The sequence below is a fragment of the Stegastes partitus genome, unplaced genomic scaffold (genome assembly GCF_000690725.1).
Source record: "Stegastes partitus isolate 25-593 unplaced genomic scaffold, Stegastes_partitus-1.0.2 Scaffold173, whole genome shotgun sequence".
NCBI lineage: Eukaryota > Metazoa > Chordata > Actinopteri > Pomacentridae > Stegastes > Stegastes partitus.
Window position 1 is genome coordinate 503,707 of NW_007577904.1, and position 16,010 is coordinate 519,716.

Below are 16,010 nucleotides of genomic sequence, written 5' to 3' on the forward strand. Positions count from 1 at the left end.
TTTTTTTTAATATGTAGATGGATTCATACCAAAACTTTTTTTTGACAGCCATGTAAAGGCAAAAAATCCTGAGAATAACTTCAGATAACTTATCGTTTGACTAATTCATGGTTACCTAAACCAATTGAACTTAAGTGTTAAGAAAAAATATGCATCTTTTACAATAAACTCGTTCCTCTCTGTCCTATTAGAATTCAACAAAATTACAGAGAGATGCTTAACTAATGAGGTTAATGAATTCATTTGTTGCTTGCTTGTAAGAATTTGCTCTCTATATTTGTGAAAAACATACCAGGCGTGGATGCAGTGAGTTGGCTCTGAGGGAAGTGGCTGAAGACACTTTTTTTTGGTCTGACAGTGTTTTGATAAATTGCTTATACTGTCTGTCTTACTGACAGATTTTGTTCAATGTACAGGCAGTACAGAGACTGTAATCATTGATTTCAGTATGATACAACCAATTGTCTGATTCACTTTCGTGACTATGCGTCCCTGTTAAGTATGAAAAGCCCCACTTTCATGTAAACAAACCTCAAAAGAGAGCAGACCAGAGGAGAGAGGCAAAACTCTTCACACACAGAGAGGTTTTGCATGACATTTCTTGCCTGCAGCATCAGACATAACTATTGGCTGAAATTCCAGTGCTGGAACAATAAAATGAATTTAATTGATATGCTTATCAGCCACGGATACATTTTTCATCCCTAGTTCACGCTTATGCAGTTAAACACATTCACACTTGGAAACTGCCCTCTAAAATCCTGACCCAGTGGATCTATACTGGCAGCTGAGCAGCTCTGTCTGAGCAGGAACAGTTTAAGGGCCTTTGTCAAGAGCATCTTCGTGGTTTTAATGTGAAAGGAGCAAATGCTGTTTTTATGCTTTACCCATCCACATTTATTTTGTCCATCTGCAGAATGGAACAGTGACCATTTAGTCACAAGGCCGCGTGTTTAGATAATCGCTGCCAAAATAGTGAAACCTGTAAAATATGAGACAAAAGAAATAGTTATTGGAACATTTAACTTTCCAAATGTGATCACTTTTTGGGTTTTCTATCATTGCTGTTTTCACAGTGACAAGTTTATTAAAAAGTATCCATCCATCCATTATCTATACACCACTTAATCCTCACTAGGGTCATGGGGGGCTGGAGTCTATCCCAGCTGACTCAGGGTGAAGGCAGGGGACACCCTGGACAGGTCACCAGTCTATCACAGGGCTACACTTAGAGACAGACAACCAAGCACACTCACATTCACACCTACGGACATTTTAGAATCACCAATTAACCTCAACATGTATTTGGACCTTGTGGGAGGAAGTCAGAGAACCCGGACAGAACCCACGCTGCACAGGGAGAACATGCAAACTCCACTCAGAAAGATCCAGGGTGTCCTCACCAGGACGCGAACTGGTGACCTTCTAGCTGCGAGGCAACGATGCTATCCACCGATCCACCTTGCAGTCCCATTTTTCCTACAGAATAAGAAATTTGTTTTATGTTTTTAATCTATACAGGTAATTTATTTATAATAAAAGTAATTAGCAGATATTTTTCACTTTAATGATATTTACTTCTAGCGGCTAGAAGTATCTATCTAGCTAGAATCTAGCCCCAACCGGAAATAAGCCAAAATATTGTTGTTTCCAGTTGATTATTTTCACCTGCACATTTTAGTGAACTTGTCATCCCTTTTGTCAGACACATTTTTAGTAAGTTTTCATCAGACTCAGGCTCTAAGATGTTTTCCTTCATGACGTAGATGAGTTGGACAGCTACATGTACCAGACAGTGGGCCACCAGGCTATAGAGCTGTATGCTGACGCCATGGAGTTGCCTCTGTACAGACGCACCATCCAGGGGTCCAGCCTGGACACCAGCAGAAACTACAGTGAGACAGAAGGGGATGAGGTGGAGGATCTGTATCAGCTGCTGCTCCTCGTCAAGGTAGGTTTATCTGTTAAAATATTTTGTTATCCTAACTGTGTGGCAGTGAGAAGAGTTGCTGCTGGACGTTTAGGTTTTCAATCCATGTCTTCTAATCAAGAGGCCCTAATACTGGAGGACTTCATGGCATTTTATTTTCTGCACAGTATTCTTTTTTAATTTACTTTATGTGCCTTTATCATTAACATCAATAAAGCATCAAGGCTCCATCACCACTGTAGGTATCTGTAATATTTTTTCAGTTTGAAATACAAAATGAGTAGAAACAGTTTAACAACGTAAAGCAGAAAAAGAGTTGATCAGTTTACCGCAACTTTTTAACATTAACAACCAGTTGACAAATTTTATACTTAAAAGAAGCAAAGCAGCATGTGCATCCCACTGCTGTACCCGTCTACTAAACTGTATTAAACTGAAGTCCATGTTCTTGCGTTAGCTTTGTTGTGGTTTGGTGGTTCTTTTGAGCAGCACACATTCACAGTTCCACTACGTCTTGGATTGGTTTGTTAATTAACAAATCTATTTTAATTATGCGCATGTAAAGGAATGCCCAAAATGATGTGCTGTTTGTGCACAGGCACTCTCATGCATGTTTACAAACCTACTTTTGCACAAATATAGTGAACAAGCTCTCAAAGCACTACCATACGAACTTATCATTTCAGCTTATGACATACAGAGCATTCAGAAAGTATTCAGATTGCTTCAGTTTTTACACATTTTGTTATATTGTTGTGTAATGTTAAAATCATTTTAATTCATTTTTACCCCGGTCAATCTATAATCAATATGAATTAATGGCAAAGCAAAAACAGATTTTTTGAAAGTTTTGCTAATTTATTACAGAAGAAAAAATAAAATAAAGTTTACGTAGACATAACCATTCAGACCCCTTACTATAGCACCAAAAATTGAGCTCAAATGCCTCCCATTTTTCTTGATCACCTTGATTATTACCTTATAGCAATCCTTTTTGTTAATTCATTAAACATGATTTGGAAAGATCACAAACCTTTCTACATTAGGTCTCACAGCTGACAGCAGCTTTTAAAGCAAAAACTTAGCCATGAGGTTGAGGGAACGATATGCAGAGCTTGGAGACAGGATTTTATCGAGGCGTAGATCGGGGGAAGGATACAGAATTTTTTTTTTTTTTGCCTCATTTAAAATTCTCAAGAGCAAAAGAGCCTCCATAATTCTTAAATATGAGAAGTTTGGAACAACCAAAACCCTTCCTAGAGCTGGCCAAACAGAGCATCAGAGGAGAAGAACCTTAGTTAAAGAAAGAAACTGATGGTCACTCTGGCAGAACACCAGAGATCATGTGTGAGGATGAGAGAAACTTCCACGAAAGCCATCACTGCAGCATCCACCAATCTGAGTGGCCTGATACAAGCTTCTTTTCAGTGAAAGACACATGGAAGCCCACTTGGAAAAAAAGCACCAGATTGTGAAAAACAACATTCTCTGGCCTGATCAAACCAACATTGAACTATTTGGAGGAATTTTAAGTGTCATGTCATAACCTTCCCCAACCCCATTCCAGCATGGTGGTGGCAGCATTATGCTATGGGGGAGTTGTTGAGCAGCAATAACAGTGAGACTGATCAGAGCAAAATGTAGAGATTTCCTTCATTACATCTACAACAGAGTGTTCAGGATGGCACACAGGGTAATGACCCAACGCACACAGCCGGTACAATACTGAAAGAGCTTTTGGACAACTCTGACTGTCCTTGAGTGGCCCAATCAAACATCTCTGGAAAAATGTAAAAAAAAATGACTGTTTACTGATGGTTCCCTTCCAAACTTGACAGAATTTTAGATTGTTTGTAGAGATAACGGCCTAAAATCCTGAAATCTAAACTTGTCGTGTCATGAAGAATCAAGACTGTTATCGTTGCCAAAGGTGCTTCAACTAACTACTGAGTAGACGCTCTGAATGCTTATATCAATGTGACAAACATAACAAAATGTGAAAAAGTGAAAAGATCTGAATACTTTCTGAGTGCACTTTATGTCACACTGTTCACACTTTTACAAGTCCTCCTGTACAGATTCAGCGTCACTTCATTGCCCATCATGCTGTCTCACAGAAACCTTGCCTGCAGAGCAATCAATCTACCTGGGAGAGATTAAAAAGCCATGTTACTGCTTTTAGCCTGTCTTATTTAGTATGTCTTAATTTCACTTTCAAAGTGGAGTAAGTTTTCTTTTTATCTTACTCTGGAAAAATAGTGCGCCTGTTGTATCAGTTAATCAAAGTTTTATGTGCAAAGTTGGAGAGAGGTGCCCTTGAACAATGGCTTCACAGGAAAAATTCAATTCTTTTTTTCATCTCACTTGACAGAAGATCAGATGCAAAAATTAATCACCAAATTAATATTTCATCAAATACCACTTTTGCCAGGACACTGAGAAAATATTCATTTGATGCCAAATTATGTATGAGACCTCGGTGGTCCAGTGTGGTACAGGGTGGCTGACTGACAGGTTTGAGATAACCGCGTGTGTGTTTAATACACCGCTGGCGCTGCCTGCCTACCTGACCGCCTGCAGCCATGAGAAAGCTACCTGGACACACATTTCAACAGCAGCAAAAGCTTTCCCTGCTGTCAGCGCAAACAGGGTGTGGGATTGATCCTGTGTAACACTTTATCCCCCCTGCACCCCTGTACAAACTCTTATTTCAGCTGGCAGCATCAAAATTTAAGCGCTTCTTGTGGGATTGTGGATAGGAGTTTGTTGTTGAGATGGGAGTTGGCTTGGTTCGGTGTAAATGAGAGGCGTGGAGTGGGGGGTATGCACGGTTCCTCCTGTAGGTCTGTGTGGAGACATGTTTATCTGGAGCTTAGGACTGCTCCAGGGCCCATGCATGTCCACACACTGCCTCAGTGGCAAGGGCCAGTCAGCCTGCCTCAGGGCATTTCGCACCCTCTGCCTGACTTTCTTTGCCATCTTCTGTGTAAATCGGCAGCTTTACGCATGCAGCTACATGAGAGAGTTCTTGATTTTGTGTCTTCTTGTGAGTGCAGAAACATTCACGCAATCTAATTTCTAGTTTTTGGCTTCGTGTGAATATTCACGGTCAAATATTAGACATCTCTGTGTTATGTGATGCAATATTCCATCTCTGCCTGTGGTCAGGGCTCTAATTGCAAAGGGCTGCTAATTTCCCATTTCCAGGGCTTCTCTGGTCTGACCTCACCAGTCAGACAGGCCATAGATCAGGGCAGTTGGGCTCCCATGGGGGGCCTCGCCGGCGAGCAGACCTCCAGTCGTCTCCCCGTTTACCCCTCTTACCATCATCAGCAGACCTGCACCATAAACAACAGGCTTCCTCTCTCGCTCACTGAGTGACGGCAGCCATACGAATACAACTTTTTTTTTTTTTTTTTAATCTCAAATTTCAAGTTGCTGCTCTGTGAAGTTGCTTTTTTGACATTCTCATTAATCGATAGGTTGACTAACTTGTACCATTTGTTCTGTACGATGCAAGGTAGTAAACCCATGTGAGTTATTCCATTCTCTGTAATTAGAAACTTACAAAATTCTGTCACACTGAGTCAGACATTGTTTTAAAAAGTCATAGATTATGGTCACATTCAGTCAAGTTCAGTACATATTTCAAGTTTATTTCATTTCTAAAAAATAAAATAAAAAACATGTTTTTACGACTATAAAGTTCCGGGTGTTGTTGATTAGTGAAAGAAATGATTTGGGGGGATGGGGGAGGGAAGAGTGGGGGAAAAGAAAAAACACTTCTTTTTGATAATGAGCTGTTAAATCACCATTGCTGGGAAAGAACAGTTTTAGAATGAAAAAAATGCATTCTGTTTGGAAAGTGTGATATTTTGAAAGATTCTTTCTAGCAGTTTGAATTAATTAGAAGTTACAAGATTATATTTGGCAAATGACACTTGAGCGTAGATGAAAGATTTTTTCTTTTTTTTTTTTTCTCAGATCCAAAGTTGATGAGTTTTAAGTGGATTTTCTTCCCTCCTCCTTCCTTTGCAGTGTTGGCAACAGACTTGTAGCATGAGCCAACAGTGCCATCTATGGATCGTTCCTATTATCTGACGGACCAAACACACTCCGTACACTTTGGCCTCTGAGAATGTTTGGAGCCATTCAAAAGATTCAAAGGAAGAGATCATATTCTTCAGAACCATTGTTGATAGAGGAAAAAAGCCCAATTATAATAGAAAAAAAATGAGCTATCCATTCCCTGGCAGTAGTGATAATGGCAGAATGACAATGTGGCCCTATCCTTGGCCCCTTTGCTCTCATCGCTGGCTGTGTATGGCAGTGTTTCTTTGAAGTGTGTAACCTGATAGACATGCAAGCCACACCGTACCTGGTCCCATCCTGCTAGGTGCTGATCTTTGAACCTGCTCTTTTGAGAGGGAGAAATAACAGTTTTGGTGGGGCGCTTTCAGATATCTAAAGCTTAAGGCTATATTTTCATAGATGACATCTTTGTGTCCTCTGTTAGGCTGGAAAACTAATAGAAGCATTATATTAAAAGATAAGTGTATGTAACTGTTAAAGATTTGTGGTTTAAATTTAAAATACTCACTCTTTCTTCGTGAACACGCGTCCGTGTTTGTGTGGATTTCTTGAAATTTGATTTTGTAGGTTGTGTGTCCATCCTTCATTGTGTGGTTGGTCTGCTATCCTCTGTTGTGATTTGCTGTGATGTGTGATACAGATCAACAGTGTCAGTCACCCCCGGCTGTAACGCCAGTCCCCCCGAAGGCCTGCAAAACCCCTCATATTAGTCATATCACATCCCTCAAGTCCTTTATCCTTCTCTCTGTGCTCTGTGACCTGACACAGTGGCTCTTTATGCCCCGTGACCTGCTCGTGTGTGTGTGTGTGTGTGTGTGTGTGTGTGTGTGTGTGTGTGCATGCATGCACGCTCGTGTGTTCAAGGTCAGGTCAAACCAGGCCTCTGTTACATGATAACAGGTCTATCTCTGTTCTCCTTGCACACCTCTGCCTCTCTTTTCCCCCCAGTTTGCCTTCTTTCAACACTCCAGGGTAGACAGGAGCGCTATCGTCTCTTTCCCTCTGTCAGATCCAGCTGCACACCAAACCAATGTTGCACCAAAGTAGATGTTTCGAAATATTAGTTGTTAAATTGTTCTTTATGAAACACATATATATTTTTTTACAACACAAAGATGTGAAAGAACCTGTGTGGCTGCGAGTTCTGGAGCGATGCAATCGTAGCTTCAATCACATGATGTACTAATAGATAATATATAAAAAGAAAATGACTCCATCGCAGCAACTCTGCAACCTTTGAGCTGATGAATAAAGACAAAGACATTTAAGCTCATTAGAGTGATGAGGAACAATAGATGATATCTATGCACATGTTCTATTCTGCCAGCTCTAATTAGCAGCGCTGTAACATCTCTGTCATCCTGAGACCCAGCATTGCCAACCATGGAAATGTTACTTTCAAATCTAATTTCCCGTCCTGTTATGCATTCGACTTTTTAGAAAATGCTTTTTCTTCACAGTTCTTTTGTTTTTTTGGATATCGCAGGTCAACACCCAGCTTCCCTCAGTTCTTTTACTCGCTGTTAGGAAAAGTCCCAAAGAGGTGAACGGAGACCTTTGGCCTTTGTAGATGTAACGTTCCCTTCCACTGGTGTATCTAAAAACATCTTGTGTTTAGTGGGATAATCCTTCTCCTCGACTCGCACACACTCTTCCCCCATTCCCTGTTTTTCCTGACCTTTATTACACACACTCCCTCCCTCATCCTCAGCCACTATTGTCGCTCTATTATCCACATCAGGAGACAGGACTGGGGCCCTCTGAGATCGCTGAGGCAGTCTGTCCACAAGTCCAAACATTCTTCTTCGTTCTTCCCTCTCCCTCCTTCCACTTTCTTCTCCTGGTATCTTTGTCTCCATTGTATTGTCGTCGAACTTTCATCTGGACCCTTCAGAAGCCTGGCACTGTCTGGTTGCTGGTGCCCTGATGGAGGTGCATCCTGCTGCGAGGGAAGAGGGGAGAAGGACCGAGGGAGAGGAGAAAGAAAGGAACAGAGAGGAGGAGGAGGGCAGGCAGGCTGGCTGGCAGGCAGGCGGAGGAATCTCCAGTTGAACCAGGAGCTCTGTAGTATTGATTAGGCAGCTGAGGTGTTGTGAGACAAGATGTTGAGGAGGGGTGTGAACTATAAAGGAGGGGAGGGGGGGGTCAAAATCAAACACACAGCCCTTCTCTGATTACCGGCATGGTGCCGCATTAGACGTACATCGGGGGCTCAACAGGAAAATGGATTTCTTTAAAAAGCTGCTTAATACATAAATCATGACCTCTGGGGTCACAGCGAGGGTTTAGGAGACCAGATCAATAACTAAGCTAATGCAAGCTTGTTGTAGCTGGTTTGTGGTGCAGAGAGACTTCTAAATGGTGTTATTGGAAGTTGCTTACAAGCAATCTAGTGCCAATGGATAATCACTGTGTGGAAAGTTTGTTTTATTACCTTTCAACAAACTTTACAGTGCCCCATTTAGGGATGTATTACAGCATGAGCAAGTATAGATTCCTGCAAACGGCTGTCTCTCTCTCTGTGTTGCCCCTCTATGTGATAGCCATTGTTATCTTTTCCTTTGGTCTGAGATGCTTGTATTTATGTTGGTCGACACAGTGGCAGTGGGGCTGAGATTGCAGGCTTGTTTTGCACATGAGGAAGGATAGCATTAGCGCTGAGATAATGGCACTGTGTATTGTTCGCTGGCCGTGTGGAAGTGGTGGGACAGGATCTATTAGATGCAGGCCCATTTCCCACCAACTGACGCTAGCAGTCCCCACAAACATTAGATAAAGAGTCAAGCCTCAAGCCTTTGTAATTTGTTTGTATTTTTCTGCTTAATGTACTTTGCTCAATCTTGTTTAGCGATGATGGAAGCTGATAGCCTTATCTCGCCTTGCCAAGGGCATGAACCACTACACTGCTTGGTTGAACATTGTTCCAATGAGGAACGTGTGTCTTTACAGTCTTATTTGCTGGTTTTATTTTGATGCTGGATGAATTGTAGATGTTTCTAAAGGTTATTTGCATTTGAGATATTGGCTAATATGTTCTGTTATGCCTTGAAGTAAATACACCATTATGTAAAATGTATTGCTATAATTTTTCTTCCTTGTTGGATTGTTCATATTAAAAATTAGGGGAAATCTGTAATCATTTTCAAGTCCCTGGCTAAACAGATTACACTTTTTCCTCCTTTTTGTCATTGTGTGGAGCTTGTCATGTTTTCTTCAAAATGCCTTTGGATGTCTTTTTTACAGTCATGGCTGCTTTTGAATATCAGAGATTTGTTGTGTCTCTTCACATTTCAGCTTTTCCTGAAAATGTAATTTACATGGCGGAAGGTTAACACATTGCTCAAGCCAGTTGTTTTCACTCTCAGGGCATCAAAAATGTAAAATATAATCGAGCTATTAAAGAAAAAAAAAACATGAATAATGGAGGAGATTGAACTTGTAATAAAACCTGTTTAAATGAACCTGTATCAACAGCTAGCCAGGCCCTAAACTGTTTGCCTCAGAACAGACAGCTTAGGAAAAGTGTTAAGTCTTTCAACTCCCTGCCATTCATCTACTCAAAAATTAAGAGGGCTTTTATGTGTTATTTTGTGAACCATTCCCCTCAAGAAATATTTGTGGCGGGCCCCATCACCTCCCGCCGCTAAAGTCATAACCAGCCATAGAAAAACACTGTCTGGAGTCTGGAGAGTGGGTTAAACCAGCATCACAGCTATATTTTCCTCTAGTCTCTCTCTGGGGAGCGAGGGGGGGGTCCATGATGTCTGTTGGAGCTTTAGAGGATGGAGGACAGGAGAGCCAAAATGCCAAGAACCTGGAACCTGACCTCACCAGAAAAACATTTACATTTTGGAGTGTGTGTGTGCACGCGTATACATGGACATCAATATGTGTTAGCATACACCCCGTGGACTAGGTGCTTGTTCTGGACCATAAAAAGCAACTGACATAGTTTACCTCTCTGTGGCATGAGACTCGCTCTTTGATTCTGTCCGTCCTGCTCTCTGGAAGCAACTTCCTGTCTCAGATGCTCAAACACTCTTACCTCAGCCAAGTGGGAATGTTTCTATGACAGAGCTGGGGTTATGACTTTGTTTTATGCTCTGCAATAAACTATTGCTGATGCTTATTTGTTGGAACATCCGATCCTTTTAATGGTGAAAGGCAAGACCTTGAATGTTTGGAGGAAATTACTTTTCTTTCCCTTTTAAAAAAACAAAACAAAAAAAAAAACTCTGAAGAGTTGATCAACTGAAAGTTAAAGCTTAATGTGACCATTTGATTAATTTAGAAAAAACATTCTAATATTATATTTTTACCACCCAGGAATAGCTGAACATGTTTGCTTGAATTGCAAGTATTCATGGACATGCAGCGCATCGGTAAACAACCGTATGTCTCACTGCTTCTTACCTACATTTAGTTTTCCATGTGTGTTGATATGGAAAGCCTCCTTGTCCTTGGCCTGCTGAAACTGGCCTTTGTGCTTGCTTTGGCGAAGGCCCTCTCCCTCCCTGCCTGACGACTGGCTGGGCCTGTGTTTACGTAACCATATATATCTGAGAGGAAACTCGTGAAACGTTAATCTCTCTACTTTTTAACCCTGATGAATTTCTACATTTTCCAGCTGTGCTTCACGGCATATTTATGCTCAGGCTGTATTGCTGAAAACAGCTCTGTCATTGTAAATGAATCACTATCCAACACCAAAGAGAGACTATGTGTGTGTGTGTGTGTGTGTGTGTGTGTGTGTGTGTGTGTAAACTTCAGGCTAGGAAACTGTACAAAATACAAGCTCAGCCATGAAAAGCTGCAGTAATGCATCCGTGAATGAAACCAGCAGCTTCTTTTTCATTTTTCTGCTCACCCTAATCAGTGCACACTGGCCTGTCACTCGTCACATCGCTGTGGGTTGATAAGCGTCCCTCACTCGTCATGTTGAAGAGACAATGTCTCATGTCATATCCTCTGTTTGCTGGTCGACCTGCATAGTGGCCTCAGTTAAGGATAATGCTCTCCCCGAGTCTGCTTCCTCTCTCCCCTCCTTGTAACTCTGACCTGCATCATCTCAGGAACCGGTCGGGGCATTTAGGTTTATGAGCAGCTGGCTTTGTGAGAACTTTGTTTTTCTTATTGCACCACTCTGTATGGTTGAGGACTGACACGAGTTGACTCATCTCGCCAGCCCATCCACAAGCACAAAGGAAGAGCCCGTCTTTCAACAGCTGCTTCAAACACACAGCCCCACCAATTTACCAAAGGGAATGTTTCTGAAAGCCTTTTAAAACAAGATTTTGGCCCGTGTTTATTTTACAAAGATATTCGCTAAGCCTGCATGTCCATTTGTTGCTTTGTTTTGATGGATCAGACGTAGTTCGCAGTGTTTCAGTGTCGGTGTATTCTTTATAAGAAGAATAGAATTTTGTAAATACTGGGTAACAATATACCAAACGATATTCTTTACAATGTGAACACCTCTCCACGTCCTATCAGTCCTCTACCAACTCAGTGAGTCACCTTGGAGTACAACAGAATAATAATGAGAAAGCTGATTTACAACAAATAAGCAGTGTCTCCTCCTACTAAGCTCATACTAAGCTTCCTGTCAGTTTGGCATGTCAGAGCTGTCAGGACAACCCAACACGCCCCGGGACTATGTCCGCATTACATTAAACACAATCGCTTGACCCCAGCAGGCCCCATCCCCTGTACCACATCTACTTGAGCTGCTACAACAAGGTCCAACCCCTCCTCCCCATGTTCCTACCATGTAGGCGAACAGGGGAGAACAATCCCATTACATTACAACAGGCCCAGAGCTGATCTAATGCAGACAACATTAAAACCGTGTCGCATCCAGTCACTTACTTGATGGATCCAGGAAAAGAGGGATGAAGAGGAGGAGAGGGAATGCTGAAGAGAAGGGGGCCGGGATCGGAGGCTGTGGGGTCAGACACGGTGACGATGTGACAGTGTGATTGCGGAAACGGAGAGTACGTGATGGTGCCCCGGTGCCCTTGAGCAAACTGTCATTCAAACCACTTTAATTAATTTCCCCGTCTTGTCCTCTTCCCCACCTCCCTGCTATCGCAGACGAGCACGCTACATACAGGAGGCAGCAGTATAATACAGTGTGAACGTCAACAACTTTGGACTTGACAAAAAGAGGATTTTGAAATGGAAATTTGTAGCCTTGTGTCACTAATAGTTAAGATCTGCCAACTCTGAACTCCGACTTGTCAGAACAGAATGAAACAGGCATTTTGGAAACCCACCATTTTGCAAAATGGAGCTTTGTATTGTTAGGGTGTATAATTAAGACCTCATTGTGACAGCCATTGAGAGAGAGTTAATGAGGGTTCTGATGTATTCCATATGAATATGAATATTGAATTTTTAATATTTTATGGCTTTCTAATTGCCTTGGTTGCTGTTAATGGCTTTGACTGTTGAATATTACCCTGACTGAATATGTGGCATTGGAAAGTACCTTTAGAGCAGAGAGCTGATAAAATAGCTGCATTCTCAAGTTGAATTCTTTTCCTTTATGATTTCCGTGTATGTATCTTTGGGGCAGATACATATCTTGACTGAAGGCATGTCTGTGACTGTGAATACATTTGAACCAGTCTTTTACTCCCTTACCAAGATGAATGTATATATAATTACAAAGTATATCACGCACACTACCTTGATATAGAGTTTAATGGCCGTATCGTTTCTTTGTGGAGCATGTCTGCTGGCCTTAATCTTCTCCACAGCTGACATCTTAATAACTCAGCCCTCTCCATCCATTTCCACGGGAGACATCCGGATGTGGGGGAAGGATTAGTTTAATGAATTTGACAATTAGTAACAGAAGTTAATGACTGCATGGGGCTAAGTACCCTGATGGACATGACTGGGGGGGACTAAGGACTTCCATTGCTCTGGGCCATAGATCCTCATTAATAGCTTTTCTGCCTGCCGGAGAGGACAGGGGAAGCCAGGCCAGGCCTTTGTTTAGTCTGCCTCTGACGGAGCTGCTAGGGGGTTGCACTGTTGCACAACGCCACGCCAGAATTAGTCCCGCTCTGGGCATAAGTTAATGCAGGGCCTCGGGTCCTGGATCAGGTGAGGCTTCCTTTAATGAACTGGGGTCATTAAATGTTGAAAAAAGAAAAGTGACACAGAATCGGGACAGGGAGGGAACTCTTTCTTCAGATCTGGTGCCAACAGTCATGAAGAAAGAAAAGTGGTTTGTGGGTCATAGGCCTCCTGATGACCTCTGCCTTGATTTATCTTTATGTTACCCAGATCCCACCTCTAATGCAGTCAAAACATCGTTTAGTCGGATAGCTCTCATAAAGATTTTATTATTATTTATTATTATACTGTGCTTCATGAGCTACCTAGTCGCTTTGTCAAATATTTCCACTATAAACCATTTTGATAAATTTTTCAGCTACTATAAAATCAAAGTTTGTATTTTTTATGGCATCATGAATACACATAGAACAATTCCCATAATATCCATCAATTCAGATTTATACGTACGTATCCCCCTTCTTCACAATAATTTATCCTACCTTCTCCCACAGAGGATGAGAAAGTATGGCTAGAATTTGTAAAATCACATCCAGAGCGGCATTAGCTGCCCCCTCATTCCTGCCTGTCTCCTGGTGATAGCCATAATAGCGACAAAAACAGAACCACATCCAAAAATAATCATTTCCCAAAGCTGTTGCCAAATGCTGTAGTAGCTGGAGACTCCATTGAAAAACAAGGGGATGTGTGAGAAATTTGTCTTGTGTTATGGTTAGTGGTGAGTGTGCTCGGGTATGAGGCTGCGTGATGTGATGTAATAAGAGCCAGTAGAAGGAAAGCCACTTAATTAGTCTAGGCAGAGTCGAACCTGAGAGGTCCAAGTACCTACAACAGTCTGCCTCCTGAGAAAAAGGAGATAGAGGGAGACAGAGAGACAGAAATGCAAGACGAATCTGTTGCTTGTTTTTTTTTGCTCTGATGCTCTGATATTCTGTCAGGTCCTGCCAAGTTTAAAGGCAACGGACCAAATTGGTGCTGATGTAGCGCACTCCTTGAACACTCTCATTTGTATATCTTTCTCTCTGTCTCTCCTTATCCCGCTCTTTACCTCCTAATTTGCCTCTTTAGGGAGTGACAGTTGCATTTAGGAAAAAGGTTATCATTGTATTAGAATAGAGTGCTGGCCTTAAGGCTTACCTAGAATTACATGACACTGCCTGCAGCCCCCTTCGTTCTGTGCTGGGCTGAAATGTTATCAGTCTGACTTAATTACTGTCACCGGGCAGTGGAATTGACTATAATGTACATTCCAGTGTCGGACACATTGGAGAGATATTAAAACTCGAGTGCCGAATCCCTCCTTAAGATCTCTTGGTGTTTAACTTTAGGTCAGAGAGTTAAATTGTAGCTGTGTGTTTGTCTGTGTGTGTTTAGCTTCAGCTTTTATACCTCCCGTCCTCTGCTGCCCCGCGAACACCACACACACACACACACACACACACACACACACACACACACACACACACACACAGAGACATACACACACACACAGAGACATACACGGACACGCACATCCTTTATCTGATTAGCTGGCACGCCTATGTGGAGCGGTGTGTGTTTGCGTGTGTGAGACACAGTGCATTTCAGCTCAGCATCAGGCCCCAGGCAGGGCATGGATTTCATTTAGGAAAGTATCAAAGGTTTACACGCTGTTCGCTTTAATCAGCATGTTTATCAGGCAGAGAAAAATTGCAGGAAGGGACCACAGGGAAAAGGAGGGGTGGGGGGTTATCTTAAGGACCAGTAGCCAGGGAAATTGATAATGGCTACAAGGTAATTTACTGGAGACTTGTGCATCCCTCCACTGCTTCTACCCTTGCCTCTCATTCTAATTACAGCCCATGTAATGTTCTAATGAATCTGCAGGTGTGTGTGAGTGAAGGGGTGGGGGGTTGTGCATTTATGTCTGTGTATGTATGTGTGTCAGCGTGTAGCTCTTGCGCGCACGTGCGTGTTTGTTTGTGTGTGTCACTCCAGATCAAGCCTGTTTTCGTGTAAGAAGATTGAATGCATCTCAAGGCTGTGTCAGTATCTCTCGAGTGCATAGTTGTCTCACTGTTTCTGAAATATGAATATGATATGAAAAGCAATTAGATTAGCCCTCAGCAATATTAAAGATACATGCCACTCACAGACACAAAGTTCCGCTGATACTTCAAGTTGTCACTGTGGTTCCATCTTCTGGCTGTGTGTGCAGAGGATGGAAGCAGCGGCCAGACGCCCTCGTCTCCTGCTTACACCAGACCGCCGATAAGGTCCAGCGACTGCCTTTGGCGCTGCTGGTGCCTCCGCTCACACACTAACATCACAACATGTACGCATAAACACACACGTTCGCTCACAAGGCCATGTGCGCAAATCTCCAGGGGATATGGGCTGGACCATAAAGGCCTTGATACCACCAGAGTGTAAACATCCCCACAGGATTGTGGTCCAGTGAATGAGCTGTCCGGAATCTGCTTTCTTTGTCTTCTTCACTCTGTGTGTGAGTGTGTTTACATGTGTTTGCATGGGTCTGTTCAGATAACACTTTGGGACACTATTGTAGGCTGAGAAAGGAGTATTTGGCCCCGGGAGACAGTGACATCACTGGTAAAATGCACGTTGCACGTATTGTATAATGGAAAAGTCAAGAAATCTTTGTAGTTAAGTTTCCTCCATCTTTCCCTCCCCACAGGAAAAGGAGGGTGTCGAAGCAGTGTCTGTAGGGGCCATTCTCTCCGATTACCAGAGGGTCCGTGTGGAAAATGTGTAAGTCAGACACACAAACACTCGGGATCTAGAACACGCTCTCTATCTAAAGTGGACATACACCCACTGCGCTCAGGCCTCTGAACTCAAATGACGCACGCTCTGTGGTCTACTGAAGGAAAAGAGTACATCCTCTGTAGTCTTTACCTCA

General features: G+C 42.4%; 1 protein-coding gene across 1 annotated transcript in view; it reads left to right on the plus strand.

Annotated features, from left to right (window-relative positions):
* dph6 (diphthamine biosynthesis 6) overlaps positions 1 to 16,010 on the plus strand; it is a 58,856-nt gene that overhangs the window by 2,116 nt on the left and 40,730 nt on the right. Inside the window, exons 3-4 of the mRNA XM_008279862.1 lie at positions 1,767 to 1,951; positions 15,786 to 15,859. Of these exons, the coding sequence (XP_008278084.1) occupies positions 1,767 to 1,951; positions 15,786 to 15,859 (259 nt within the window). The remainder of the gene's footprint in view (positions 1 to 1,766; positions 1,952 to 15,785; positions 15,860 to 16,010) is intronic.